Here is a 15,847-nt window from a genome sequence, read left to right on the forward strand (position 1 = left end):
ATTTCTATGAAACAACTACAGAAGCATTTGTTTGACCAAAAAAATGCACATACTTTTAATCACATACAACCGAATCATAACTGAAAACAGACTGAGGCAACACATTCAGCTGCAAGTAACACAAAACACCCACAGTCTTCCTGACACATAGAAGGTGCTTATTCTCACGTGAAGGACCAGGTCAAGGCAGACACTGCACCATGTGGCAGAGAAACAAACACCCTGTCACTCTTTTTGGCCACATCATTATGAACATCACGGTGAATCAGGAAAACATACTCGCTATTAACAGCATGAAGTGTTCCCTATACAAGTGAGACCTTACAGAGATACAATCTAGAGAGGAGGGTAAACAGAATACTCCCAACCACGGAAGCCTGAACTAGTTTCCTGGTGGACACGTAAGGCCTTCCAAAAAAATCCAAACTCTCATGAACCTTTGAGGTGGAACTAGTGAAGACATCTGTGGAAACCTACACCTCTAAGAAAATGGAAATGAAACAGTTGGTCATGGTTTTGAGTACACGCTTCAGTGGAAGGACAAAGAATCTGGAAAAGGGGCTAGAAGATATGCTTCCTCAAAGCTCCTATGCATCCGTCTCTCCCTGAGTATGGTGGCTACAGAATTTCAGTAATGCTTTCTTCGCTCCTTCCTTCCAAATCTCACGCAAGTGAGGCTACTAGTGAATTCTGACATGGGACCATAAAGAGGATAGATTCTGGAAAATCTACTTTGTCACATTACTCACAGGGAAGATACCTCCAACTCTAGATTATCTGTCCTAGCACAGACCACTCTTAATTCAAAGTCTATTCACCAAATTACAATCAGAAGGAAAGACATAAAGCAAAGGTCCAAATATGAAAATAGTAATTCACAAGGATCTATATTCTTTTGTAAATGAGGCATATGTAAATATTTATTCAACTGCTTACTAGCATGGGAGATGGAAAAAGGTTCTTATACTTGTCATCCTAAAAAAGGAGCTTCATCAGTAAGAAAGATAGAATATATATAATAAAGTAGAGATATCAAGGAATGTTCACAAGGCCAGTAGGAGATACTCAACAAATACCACACTGTCAGTTTTCAATGACCACTTAACAGAACAAATAAAATGTTATTAAAAAAAGTAAGCCTAACCGCACATTATAAATACACTTTAATTTACCCATGAACCCCACAGGCTTCAAAATAGAATGAGAATATATCATTAACTCATTTAACAAAAAAGAACTACCTATTATTATCATGTATTATTGTTGAAAGGCAACTTGCAGAGTTACCTCACTTCAATCTTCATTTCTAAAAGTGGGGTAGGTATAAAATAAGCTCCAAGGGTATATGGTATAACACAGGAACATAGCCAATATTTTATTTTAACTACAAATGGAGTATAACCTTTAAGAATTGTCAATCACTATACTGTACACGTGTAACTTATTATATTGTACAGTAACTATACTTCAACAAAAACTAAAATAAAAACAATCAAAATAACTGGTAAAAATCTACAATCCAACGATATACTTAAAGAGGCTTAGCATGCATAATATTTAAATTTCTATAATTCTTTCACATTGAAAGTTTTCTCAAACATTATACATAGATTAATTTCCATCAAGCTTTGTAATGTTACTTACATTTTTATTTCTTTTCCATGAGAGTTTTTCCATGTAAAGAGGTGGGCCAATTGAAGTCTTTCTAAGGCCGTTTTACATTCAAGAGTATTTATCCAGTGACTCATTTCATGCTTTCGGAAGGAACTGAGACGACTAAAGGCTTTCCCGCATTCTTCACATCTATATGGTTTCTCTCCAGTGTGCAGTCTCATGTGGGTTCGGAAGTATTCATGACAAATGAAGGCTTTCCCACATTCATTACATACAAAGGGTTTCTCTCCAGTGTGAGTTCTTTCATGTACCTGAACATGACTAGAACACCTGAAGCCTTTACCACAAATTTTACATACATAGGGTTTCTCTCCTGTGTGAATTCTTCTGTGGACTTGTAAGGAATAGCAGTAACTGAAGGTTTTACCACATTGTTTACATTCATAGGGTTTCTCTCCAGTGTGAGTTCTTCCGTGTGCTCGTAAGGAACAGTAATAACCGAAGGCTTTACCACACTGTTTACATTCATAGGGTTTCTCTCCAGTGTGACTTCTTTCATGTATTCGAAATGAACTGGGAGAAAAGAATGTTTTCTCACATTCCTTACATTTATAAGGTCCATTTCCAGAGTGAGTGATCATGTGTGCTCGGAAGCTTGAAAGAGAAAGAAAAGTTTTCCTGCATTCATTACATTCATAGGGTTTCTCTCCTCTGTGAGTCCTTTCGTGTGTTTGAAAGGAACCGTGATCTCTGTAGACTTTCCCACATTCCTTACATTGGTAGGGTTTCTCTCCAGTGTGAGTTCTTTCATGTCTTCGAAGAGAACTGGGGTAACTGAATGCTTTGGTACATTTTTTACATTTGTACAGTTTCTCTCCACTGTGATTTCTTTCATGCATTTTGAAACCTACATGAGAACGGAAAGTTTTACCACACTCCTTACATTCAAAGGGTTTCTCTCCAGTGTGATTTCTTTCATGTATTTTTAAGCCCTGAAGGGAGATGTAAGTCTTACCACAAGGCTTACATTCATAGAGTTTCTCTCCTGTGCTAGTCCTGCCATGTGTCTGGTATCTGCAGATTCTTCCAGATTGTTCACAGTGATAGGGTTTCTTCTCAGTGTGAGTTCTTTCATGTATTCCAAGTGAACTAGAACAAGTGAAGGCTTTCCCACATTCCTTACATTTATAAGGAGCATCTCCAGTGTGCATTATCATGTGTCTTTGCAGGGTTCCGAGACACATAAAAACTCCCCCACAGTCCTGACACTTCCATGGCTTCTCTCTGTATTTCTGATGCTCACATGGTTTGTGTGCCGTGTGACAGTGGATGTGTCTATTAAGGGATGAATGATGCAGGAAGACTTCTCCACATGCACTGCATTCACATGGTTTTACTCCAGTAGTTTCCTTGTTCAGACTGAGATTTGGAATAAGGCTGAAGTCTTCTCCACACTGATTACCCTCTTTATTTTCACAGAGTGCCTCAACCATATAACTTTTGTAAATAATGAGAAGCACATTATTAGTGATTTCTTTATTAATGATTTTACATTTATTATATTTATTATGATTTATAGGGACAGTGTAGGTTTCCCCCAGCCTGAATTGTTTAAGTTGAATATACTGAATGCTCTGCAAGAGGACATCACCCTTGCTACCATTTAAACAGCAATATTCACATGCAGGGTTTACTAATACTGTTTCCAAGTGAACTATTTTGCAAACACTGAACAACTATGTCACATTTCAGAAAGTATTTGGGGGGAAATTTTCCTTTTTTTGTTTTTTGAAAAATTTCTCATAAACACTGAAGCATGGATCATTTGTTGTTTGCTTCTTTTTAAAATTTTGTAACACACTAGGAATCTCACATGAGACACTACTTCTTATTGTGAGTGCAACTCACCTTAGTTTTCTCTCCTGGTTTTTGTATTGATCTTCAGTGTCATGATCTTCCCATGTTTTTCCTAAAATGTAGACCCAGAAAAATAATTCCGAAAGTTTAGAAAAACTATTAGATTCTAGGTCCATGCCTAGAGCTGTGACCATGCCTAATTTCCTTACCAATATTTTTCCTTTTCCACATCCCACACCTTAGAGCAACACTGAGCAAGAACAATTCATTCTCGAATTGATAAGGTGAAGAAATGTTGTTGTCCTTACCTACTGAGGCCAGATTCCTGAAGGTTTCCCGCATCACATCTCTGTAGAGTTTCTTCTGTGAAGGACCCAGTAAAGTCCACTCCTCCATGGTGAAGTTCACAGCCACATCCTCAAAAGTCACTGAGTCCTAAAACATCCCACACATGTATACAGCAGGATGAGTGAGACTGACAGCACTGGACATCTGTACTGCATTTACAGGAGGGTTATGTCTAAGTCTGTCTTCCCCAAACATTTATCTATGATTTGATCATCAAAAACTTACTCTATCCACTTACTTCTTCATAAGATTAACAGCATCACGAACACATGCAAATTATTTACACACTTTTACAGTTGTCTTACTACACCTTATTCCTGTCTAATAGCAGAGTGCACAGCATGTTGGGGAATGATGGAAATGCTATACAAATGAAACAAATATCATTTTAAGACCAATAATTCTTTGTGAGAAAAATTCTTTCATCTTCTTCCTTATTATCCATCTGTTACAGCACTCCAAGAGGCCAAAGGTCAAATCTGTATAAGGTTTCAATGAATAAAAACAGTGAAGAACTGGAAGTTTTATTCTTCTAGTCCTGTTACCCAACGTTAGAGTCCAGGAGGCCTGTTATAATCAAACTTTTAACAAAGCCCTGCTGGCTACATTGTCCTAAAGTCCCCCAGGCTATCAGAAGTGATCAGATGCAGCTCCCTAAATGTATATATTCCTAGGGGGAAGCCTTGCTTTTAACTTGTGTAATGTTTATCACAGACATAAGTCTTTCCTTCTTCTTCTGATATGACTGATTTAGAACATTATTTGGAACCCAGAGCTCAGACACGAGGAAAGGGCATGGCAATTTAGGAAAAAAAATCCCAATACTCACCTGCCTCAGGCTGCTTCCAGCCATTTTTTTTTTAGAACACACAGTGAAATAATGTGCCCAAAGAGCTCTTTCCTGTCAGTCCCTAATAGTGCACCCTGGGCCTGGCTGCACTTGAGGAACATGTTAAGAGCTGCAGATTGCAAAGAGTTCACTGAAGTCCACGATGGTTTTGATGGAGAATGAGTCCATGATTATAAAATACATAAAAGTGTCAGGAGCACTTTCCTCCAAAAGAATATAAAACCTCCAGTCTCCAATTTCAAGAAGAAGCTATTGTAGATGGTGCCCTGCCAACTTCTGGTCTGGAATGTAGGGAACTTAGAAGCCATCATTCTTCTCTCACAAGAAGAAAATGAAAAAACTTGAAAAGAACAGTTTTTCTTAGATCCATGAATGCACTGAGATCAAAGGGCAGACCAGTGTCTCCAAAATTGGGAAGGAGAAAAGGAAGAGGGAATTCTGAAATATTCCCTAAATATTCTGTTCTTAACAAAGCCTATACTCAAAAAAAATCTATTTTACCAGAGTCTAATGCAAAGTCAAAAAATAACAAAAAGACAGAATAAAATATCCATGAACCCCAGGACAATGTTCTTCAACAGAATCTTTAAAATACACATAATGGTAACACATAAAGGAAAAATCAGAAACAAACAGTAAAAATAAGTGAATTAATAAACACCAAAATTTCCTAAAATTAATGGTAGACTTCAAACTATAAATACAGGAAGCTCAGTGAACACTATAAACTTGAAAACATCAAAACTGCACACCCAACTACAGGTGACCCTTGAACTACATGGATTGAACAGCATGGGTCCATCTATACGTGGATTTTTTTCAATAAATAAACAGTCAGCCCTCCATATCCACGAATGAGGATCCCACATATACGAGGGCCAGCTATGGAGCTTGAGCATCTGTGGATTTTGGTGTCCATGACAGGTTCTGGAATCAATCCCCCAAGGACACCACGGGACGACTGTGTATCGTATTCAAACAAGTGAAAAATCAAAGACAAAGAGAATATATTGAAAGAAGCCAGAGGGCAAAATACATCTTAGATATAGAGAAACAAAGATTTGAATTAATCGGACTTCTTTTCAGACACTGTGCAAACAAGAACAGAGTGGAGTGAAATATTTAAAGTTATGAAATTAAAAAAAATTTACCTAGAATTCTGGGTCAAGCAAAATTATCCTTCAAAAATAAAGAATAAATAAGGACTTTCTGAGACAAAAATTGAGGGAATTTATCATTAGTACACCTACTTTGAATGAATGTTCAAAAATTTATCATAAAGAATGTAAATGATAAAGGTGGAGGATTAGAAAAGGAATAAATTATGGTGAAATATCTTTAGTATTTAATACAGCAGATGGCACTTTGTTTAAAGTAATGTTAGCAACAACGTATTTCGTAATAATATTATAGATAAGTGAAATAAATGACAGCAATGTGACAGGGATGGGAGGGGGGAATTGGGAACAGTGTGGTATGAGGAACTTGCACAACCAGTGAAGTGGTATAGTGGTACACACATACCTTGAAGTTATTTTGGGTTTGTTTCCAGACTGCCACAATAAAGTGAATATGGCCATAAAGCAAGTCACATGAAGTTTTTGGTCTCCCAGCACATATAAAAGTTATGTTAACACCGTACTGTAGTCTGCTAAGCGTGCAATAGCATTATGCCTGGTTCTTGGAAGGGTTAATAAAACTGATAAACATCTAGTCAAGATAACTGAGCAAAGAGGGAAGACACAAATTATTAATATCAGAAGTGAAAGGAAAGGGAGATAAAAAATGAAAAAGGATTTGATACAAGCCAACATTCACAATGATAATAAACTAACAATAGAAGGGAACTCTGTTCTTGAAAAAAAAAAAAAAAGCTACAGGACACCTGTAGCTAACATCATACTTAATGGTGAGAATCTGGATGCTTCACTGGGAATGTAACAGGACAAGGAAGCACCTATTCAATGTTGCACTGGAAGCTCTAGCCACTGCAGTAACAGATGAAAAAGAAATAAAAGGTACGCAGACTGGTAAGCAAGAAAGAAAACTGTCTTTGTTCTATGGGACATGACTGTCTATGTAAAACATCTGGAGCATCCACACCACCAGACAACTCCAGGAATCAGTAAGAGTGTACATATCCTATGGCAAGGTCGAAGGATACAAATGTCAACTGCTTTGCTATAAACACACACAAAATGTATTCAACTGATCTCTGACAAAGAAGTAAAGGCAATTCAATGGACAAAAGAAAATCTTAAAAAAAATATTGCTTGAAGTAATAGCCACATACAAAACACATACACATACACACACACACTCACACACATACACACAAAGGGGAGGTAAACATAAGTCTTTCATAAAAATTAACTCAAAATAGATCACTGATCGAAACGTAAAATGCAAAAGTAAAAACTCCTAGATATAACAGGATAGAAAATCTAGGTGACCTTGTCTTTAGTGATGAATTTTCAGATACAACACCAAAAGAAGAAAAGAATCCATGAAGGAAAAAAATGATGTTTTACTTCATTAATATGAAAAACTCATGCCCTGGGAAAGACAAGTCACAGACAAGGCTAAAATCTCTGTAAGACAAAGTTTTGGTTTTTTTTTTTTTGACAAAGTTTCATAAATGACTGGTATCCCAAATATACAAAGAACTCTTACACTCAAGAGTAAAAACACCAACAACCCAATTAAAATAGATCTGAACAGACACCTCACTAAAGAAGATATACAAATGGGAAATAAGCAATATGAAAGCACACTCAGGACAGAAGGAAAGAGATGTCGCTACACACTTACTAAATGGCTATTAGATGTGAAGCTGCAGGTGACCCTCGTTCACTGCTAGAGGGAACATAATTTGGTAAGCCTACAATGGCAGACAGGAATTTCATGTCAAAATTAATTATACTCATACATATATAGTAAGATCCAGCAATCACACTCCTTGGTATTGACCTAAATGAGCTGAAACCTTGTGTTTGCAAAAAACCTGCACACGAATGTTTGCCTGTGCTTTATTCATAATTGGCAAGAATTAGAGCTAAGCAAGATACTATTTAAGAGTTGAATGGATAACAATCAGTGGCATATCAATATGATAAACTATTGTTCAGTTAAAAAAAATGAAATGAGGTATCACGCCATGAAAGCACATAGAGGAATCATAAAAGCATATCACTAAGTGAAAGAAGCCCATCGACATGGCTACATTCTGTATGATTTCAAATGTAAGACATTCTGAAAAAGACAAAATTATGAGCTAGTAAAAGATCTTGGTTGATAGGCATTTGGGGGATGGATGAATGAATAGGTGGAGCATAAGGGATTTGATGGAAGTGAAACTACTCTGTATAATACAGAAATGATGGATATATGCCATTAAATGTTTGCAAACCCATAGATAATATAACAGAAATAGTCAAGCATAATGTAAAACTGCAGACTTTAACACATCAATATTGGTTCAGCAACTGTTAAAAATGTACTGGAGTAACATGAGATATAAAAAGTAGTGCAAACTGTGTGGATGCAGAGGGGTTGGGTGGGAAGTACTAAGGAAAAGAATTACAGGACCACAATGTTCAACAGATAAAGGAATCCAAAGGAAAGGAAAGCAAATACACTAATTGGCTGAGACAAGCAGACCGCTTCCTACAGTTCAAAAGGAAAACCCACATTCAGAAAGTTAAACACATTCTTAAAATTGTGGTGCAGACACTCCTGATGGAAACAGGACCCCTAGAAGTGAGTCAGTCCCCAGTGAAGAAGGGTAGGCCCCCCCCCAAATGAACTCTGGCAGCTGCAGGTACTGTCCTCTTGCCTGACGGTGAGCAAGCCCCTCCTCCCCCAGGCTTCCACTCTCACCAGTGAGGAATTTCTCAACAGGTTCCGACCCAAATGAACTCCCACAATCATAAACACCCTGTTAAGGAGAAAGAAGAGCTGATGGTCACAGACTTCTCTGTGCACAAATTACACTAAGTGCACCTTCTTTATAGATGCAACACTCAAACATACTGCTTAAAAACGTCCAAGACTAAGGAACCGTAACTACAACCCTCTAACCCCCATGTGCACTTGGTTCCCCAGCTTTCCAGGGCTCTGTAGTTTCACCCCCTTCCATGGTGAAGGTGACCAGGTTGGGGGGGGAGGCGCCCCAAGAAGAACCATCGGGGCCTCCAAGTACTTCCCTTTGCAGGCTCAAGAGGACCTTAACTTGGGTCACTGACCATAGTCCTCCACACTCCACTAGAGTTATTTGGGATCTACTATAGTATTTTAAATGACACAAGCCCAGTGTTTGACAATCCAGCAAAATCATTCAAACCCAGTATTTATTCGGAAAGGACGGAAGACTGTAAGGCACTTCTACTAGTTCAACAAGCAAACCCCAAATATCTATTTATCTGTAAAAGAAGATGTCAGTTAATTATTATTTTCACGGTAACACACTGTAAATAATTAATCACATTTGAACACTTTTGATTTTCAAGTCTAAGCCCTGGAATTTCTATTGAAATCATCCAAAAGGAGAGTACACGTCTCAGAAACTTCCTACACATTCTTAGAAGAAAAAATTCTTAACAAATGGAATGTAACATTGGAATATTTTATTTTTGCTGAAATTCACTCTTTTTTGTCCCTTTGGAAATAACTTATACTGCATTTCAAGCTCTATTAGTTAAATACATTTTACCTCTATTGAAAAACAGACACTTAAATAAGTGAATAAATCTTTTCAAGGTGACAAACCCAGAGGGGGCAGTGCTTACAGGACAGATCACCCTGGAAAGTTTCAAAGAAGAGCCTCCACCAAAGGACTTCCCATAGGGTGTCTGTTTCCAGGAAATAAACTTGGAAGAGAAAAGATTTCATACGATATATTCCGGGTGGTTATTCTCTGCTTTTTTCTCACGTAAAATATCCACTGACCAAAACAAAAAAAAAAGGAGGAAAAAAGAAAAAAGAAAAAAAAAAAACAAAAAAAACAAAAGACAAGCCATCCATGGCTCTCTCTGGAAAAGGATAAGTAGTTAAGATCCGGAGCCTTTTTGAAATGAACCCCGGAAGACGAATAGTTGATAAGGATGTTGTGAATCAGTGTGGGAAAGAGTGCTCTGGAAATGCGGGGAGCGATCTGGAAATTCAGTCACTTATTACCAGCCCTACAGAGAACTACTCTAAGGGACAAGCTCGTGGATTTAAGACTCTGTTTCCCAAACATTTGGAAAACTCAGGAGAAAAGTGGTCCCCGCTGGGTAAAAAGGAGGGGTTGATAACACAAATCCTTCCACGCACGAACCCCGTAGCCCGAGTCAACGACTGTTCCCTGATGACCCTCCCCCGCGGTCACCACACAATGTGGAGGAGACGCGAGGCTGCCGGCGCAGAGCTGCCCAGAGAGGCTCCGGGGCCGAAATCACCGCGCACAGTGACGGGACAGGACGCCCGGGGCCCCGGCTGCCGGCCTCGCCCCGAAGCTGCGAGCCGGAGGGGACTGAGGTCCAAGCGGCGTCCCCCCCACGGGTCCGCAGACTCGAGAGAGCTGACCGCGTGGGGGTCCGGGCCCTCCACGGCCGGTTCCGGCTGGTTCCAACCAGCCCCGTTTCTCTCCGTTTCCGCACCCTGGGGCATCACACTCACCATTTCTAGGTTTCCTGGGTTTGTCTGAGTCCCTCCTAACGACTCCCACGACCCGCGCAGGACACAGCGCGACACGGGCAGAGCCACTTGCGACGGTGAAGCGCACGTTAGTGACCCTACAGGTCAGCCTGAGCGGGAGGCAACGTCCACGCCGGGACGTGCGTCACACCACCCACCTGCCCCAGCGGCGCGCCTGATTGGACAGAATATACCCCGCCCCCTCGCGCTTCAGTGACCTCCTGCTGGAGAAGGCGTTTCTCTGTGACCGGTAAGCAGAGACTGTTGCCGCCTGGCACGTTTGATTTTAAACAGAACTTTTTCTTTCCTGGTCTGACTCTGATATCTTCCCGCAGCTCTTTGGGCACTGGGAACTCCATGTGAGGTGATGGATGTACCGATTAACTTGGAAATTCTTATATGCCTAAGAGGCTGGATTGCAAAACTCTTTTGGGTTGCAGAACCCTTGTTGCATTATTAATTTATCTGAGCAACTTGATTAAGATGTTATGCACCCAGTTAAAGTGTACATTTTATGGTTCTCAGTGTATTGGCAGTCATCACCACAGCCAATTTTTGAAAATTCCCCTCAAATGAAACCTTGAAAAGAAACTCCTCTGCCCTTTAGCTATCACTCCCACTATTCCCAACGTCTTCTTCCAACTCTAGCCCTAGGGAACTACTGATCTCCTTTCTATCTCTAGATTTCCCTATTTGGGGCTTTCATATAAATGGAATTATATTATATATGGTCTTTGTGATTGACTTCAGTAACTTAACCATAATTTTTTTTCAAGGGACAACCATATTGTAGCATATATTATTAATACTTTACTCATTTTTGTGGCCAAATAATAGTCTATTATCTATTCATCCATTAATGGACATTTGGTTTGTTTCCATTTCTTGGCTGCTTTGAGTAACTTTTTTTTCCCCAATTACCTATACTTTTTTTTAACTTTTTTTTTTATTGAGTTCTAGTCATTTTACAGTGTTGTCAAATTCCAGTGTAGAGCACAATTTTTCAGTTATACATGAACATACATATATTCATTGTCACTTTTTTTTTTTGCTGTGAGCTACCACAAGATCTTGTATATATTTTCCTGTGCTATAGCATATAATCTTGTTTATCTGTTCTACATTTTGAAATCCCAGTCTGTCCCTTCCCACCCCCCGCCCCCTTGGCAACCACAAGTTTGTATTCTATGTCTGTGAGTCTGTTTCTGTTTTTTATTTATTTATTTATTTATTTTAGATTCCACATATGAGCGATCTCATGGTATTTTTCTTTCTCTTTCTGGCTTACTTCCCTTAGAATGACATTCTCCAGGAACATCCATGTTGCTGTAAATGGCATTATGTTGTCGGTTTTTATGGCTGAATAGTATTCCATTGTATTTGAGTAATTTTTATAAAATTCATGTACAAGTTTTCTTCAAGCATATGTTTTCATTTGGGGGTAGTTTCATAGATGGATAACTGGTCAACCTAGGTTTAATTATTTATGAACTCCTAGAACCTTTCCCAGAGTGGCTACACCATTTTATATATCCACCACCAGTGTATGAGAGTTTAAATTTCTCCATATATCTTCAACAAAACTAAGTACCTTATGTTTTCATTCTAGCCATCCTCATTGTAGAGCAGTAGCCCATTGTGGTTTTGATTTCCATTTCCTTGATGACTACTGATGTCCAGCATCTTGCCATATACTCTGGACCACTTGTCTGTCTTCCTTGGAAAAATGTGAATTCAGTTTCTTTGCTATATTTAAATTGAGTTGACTTTTTATGATTAAGTTATAAGAAGTCTTTAAGTATTTTTGATATAAGTTCCTCATGATATATGTAATTTCCAAAATTCTTCCAGTCTGTGGGTTGTGTACACTCTCTTGCCTTAAAATGTTTACTTTTAATTGCATTAATATATGTGCAATAAAAAATTTACATTCTCATCATTTTTAACATTGTGAAACCAATCTCCAGAACTGTTTTTGTCTTCCCAAACTGCAACTCCATATCCATTGGAAAACATTTGAAACCTATAGCTCGAATCAGATAGAAGTTAGTCTGTGGTGGTTTTGAGGATACTCTTTTTTTCCAGTTTTATTGAGATATAACTGACATATCGCACAGTGTAAATTTAAGGTGTACAGCATAATGATTTAACTTATATACATCATGAAATTATTATAAGTTTAGTGAATATCCATCATCTCTTAAAGATACAACATTAAAGAAATAGAAAAAAATTTTTCCTTTTGATGAGAACTCTTAGGACTTACTCTTTTTTAACAACTTTGATATGTAAGATACAGTGTAACAGTGTAACAGTGGTGTTACATTTATCATGTTGTACATTACATCCCTAGTACTAATTATCTTATAACAGAAAGTTTGTACCTTTTGACTGCCTTCATCCAATTCCCCCTTACCCAACACCCTATCTCTGATAATCACAAATTTGATCTCTTCTTATGAGTTTATGAAAAATAACTGACCTACAACATTATGTTAGTTTCTGTTACCCAACATAGTGTTTCAATATTTCTATACATTTCAAAATGATCACTAATATAAGACTAGTTATGATCTGTCACCAAAGATGTAACATGTAATTATTGACTATTTCCCACGCTACATATTTCATACCTGTGACTCATTTTGTGATTCTAAGTTTGTATCTCTTAATCTCCCTCACCTATTTCTTTCCTCACTCACCTCTCCCTTCTCTGCCAACTACCTGTTGGACTCAGTATCTGTCACCCTGTTTCTGTTTCATTATGTTTGCTCATTTGTTTGGAGTCCACAAATAAGTGAAATACAATACCTGTCTTTGACTTATTTCACTTAGCATAATACCTTCTAGGTCCATCATGTTGTTGCAAATGGCAAGATTTCATTCTTTTTTATGGTTGAGTAATATTCCTAAACATGTATTTATATATACACCACATCTTTATCCATTCATCTGCTGATGGACACTTAGATTGCTCCCCTATCTTGGGTATTGTCCCTTCTGGCCTGCCAAGTTTCTGCTGAGAAGTCAGCTGATAGCCTTATGAGAGTTCCCTTGTACATAACTTGTTGCTTTTCCCTTGCTGCTTTTAATATTGTTCCTTTAATTTTTGCCATTTTAATTACTGTATGTCTTGGTGCAGTCCTCTTGGGATTGATCCTGTTGGGACTCTGTGATTCCTGAACCTGGATGTCTGTTTCCTTTCCCAGGTTAGGGAAGTTCTCAGCTGTTAGGTCTTCAAATATGTTTTCTGCCCGTTTTCTCACCCTTCCTTCTGGGACCCCTATAATGAGAACCCCTATAATGATTAGTACACTTGATGTTGTCTCAGAGGTCTCTTAAACTGTCCTTAGTATAGTCAGTTTACAATGCTGTGTCAATTTCTGGCTTACAGCATAAGATTGTCCTACATTCCTTACATTCATAGGCCTCCTTTCCATTATGAGCGTTTGCATGGTTTTGAACAGAAGAACTGGGACAATCGAAATCTTTACTATGATTTTTACATTCATAAAGTTTCTCTCTGAGTTCTTTCACAATTTCATAATGAACTGAGACAATCAAAGGCGTTCCCACATTCCTTACATTTATAAGGTCCCTCTCCAGTGTGCTTCATCACGTCTTCAAAATTTGGTGTTAGAACCAAAGGCTTTCGCACATTTCTCACATTCATAGGGCTACTCTCCAATATGAGTTCTTTCATGGTTTTGTAAAGAACGCAGGAGACTAAAGGCTTTACTACAATGTTTACATTCATATGGTTTCTCTCCAGCGTGAGTTCTTTCATGGTTTCGTAATAAACTGGGACAATCGAAAGCCTTCCCACATTTCTTGCATGGATGAGGTCCAACTCCAGTGTGTTTAATGTGGAGATAATTACTGCGATCACATTACATCTTACTTCTTACTAATAGTAGGGTCTGGAGCACGTTGGGAAATGAGAGAAATGCTATACAAATGATACAAATGTTACCATTTTAAGACCATCAAAAAATATTTTGTGAAGAAAAATCTCTTTCATCTCCTTCCTTTTTACCCACCATGCATAGCACTTATGAGGCAGAGGGTTAAATCTGCACAATGTTTCATGAATAAGAACACAGTGAAGAAGCCTTTTCTTCCATTCCTATCACCAAAACCGAGAGTCCAGGAAAGCTGTAAAAATTTTAATAAGCTCCAGCTGGCTGATTTGGCCCTAAAGGTCTCTAGGCCGTTAGAAATAGTCAGATGTAGATGATGGAATGGAAATATTCTTGTGGGCAAGTATTGCTTTTCACTTGTGTAATATTTATCACAGACTCAGTTTTTCCTTTTTCTCTGTGTGATGTGATGCACTAGAAAGCTAACTGGAGCTTAGAGTTCAGACACTAGGAAGATGGCATGAAAACAGCCCACGAAATCCCTACACTTGGGGACCACAGGGCCGCCAGGGCACAGAGGGAGACGATACGTCAGGAGAGCTTTTGATGGCAGATCTAGAACACTGTGCCCATGCCTTTCTAACTCCGAGGAACAGGTTGAGAGCTGCAGATTACAAGTGTGTTCACTGAAAATCACAAGGGTTTGATGGTGAACCTGCTCATGAATATAAAATACATGAAGCCTTCGGCAGTGCTTTCCTCCTAAAGAACATAAAATCTCCATTTTCAAATTGCAGGAGGAAGTGTTTCCTGATCAGCCATTCTACAGGCTGCCCTGCCAGTCTCCCTAATTCCAAGCTCCCACAAGGTAAACAGGGAACGTGACAGTTTGACCCCTGGGCATAAGAATCCCTTAGCTGATGACAGCACACATTGCCAATAGTGTATGAAAGGGTTTGTTTCTTAAATAATCGATGTATCTGAAGAAAGTAAGGCAGGCCTCTCCAGCACATGGCTTCACCAAGCAAGGAAAGGTATCTGGACCTTCTAAAAATTAAAGTTAGGGGCTGGGTTAGGGTGAGGGTTCACACACAAGAGCAGGGTCTTAAGAGGATTGCATCTCTTGATACTGCCAAAGGAAGGAGGACCAAGGCTTTCTGATCACTTTGCATAGATGTGGGTAAAAGGGAAAAGAGGACAGATGAGGTTTTAAAGCAGTCAGCATCAAGTATCCAAAACTGAAGCTGGAGACTTCCAGGTTCTAGTCTGGCATTTAAAAAACTTAGAAGTCATCATTCCTGGCCTAAAAGAAAACAGTGAAAAAAACTTGAACAACTCTTCTTAAATCCATCAAAGCATTGAGGTCACAGATAAAACACTCTCTCCAAAACTGAAAAAGGGAAAATAAAGGTGGCATTTAAAAATAAGCACTGGGAGCCGTGGACGCGAGCCACTGCCAAGTGTGCTGGAGCAGAGGTGTGGTGGGGGTCCAGCCAGGACCCTGCCGGCAGGGGGCGCTGCCCTGGGATCTCCCGGAGTCCCAAGTCCCGCCAGCAAGATCTGAGTGCACCTGCGGGGCAACCTGTGGGCCACTGGTCACTTCACGAGCAAGAAGAGCCTGAAGCCCTCCAGCCCATTCCTA

General features: G+C 39.0%; 1 protein-coding gene across 13 annotated transcripts in view; it reads right to left on the bottom strand.

Moving 5' to 3' along the window:
- Positions 1-15,847, bottom strand: part of LOC105068394 (zinc finger protein 124) — a 42,913-nt gene that overhangs the window by 14,143 nt on the left and 12,923 nt on the right. For 4 of the 13 annotated variants that reach the window (XM_074350680.1, XM_045516143.2, XM_074350677.1 and 1 more), the window contains exons 1-4: positions 10,328-10,516; positions 3,780-3,906; positions 3,523-3,583; positions 1,645-3,111 (exon numbers count right to left, since the gene is read on the bottom strand). In XM_074350680.1, the coding sequence (XP_074206781.1) occupies positions 1,645-3,111; positions 3,523-3,583; positions 3,780-3,906; positions 10,328-10,330 (1,658 nt within the window). In that variant the 5' untranslated portion in view covers positions 10,331-10,516. Of the gene's footprint in view, positions 1-1,644; positions 3,112-3,522; positions 3,584-3,779; positions 3,907-10,327; positions 10,526-15,847 lie in introns of those variants that run through there. The other 9 variants (XM_045516139.2, XM_074350676.1, XM_045516140.2 and 6 more) reach the window with 6 other exon arrangements.

This window comes from Camelus bactrianus, chromosome 22 (genome assembly GCF_048773025.1).
Source record: "Camelus bactrianus isolate YW-2024 breed Bactrian camel chromosome 22, ASM4877302v1, whole genome shotgun sequence".
Classification (NCBI taxonomy): Eukaryota; Metazoa; Chordata; class Mammalia; order Artiodactyla; family Camelidae; genus Camelus; species Camelus bactrianus.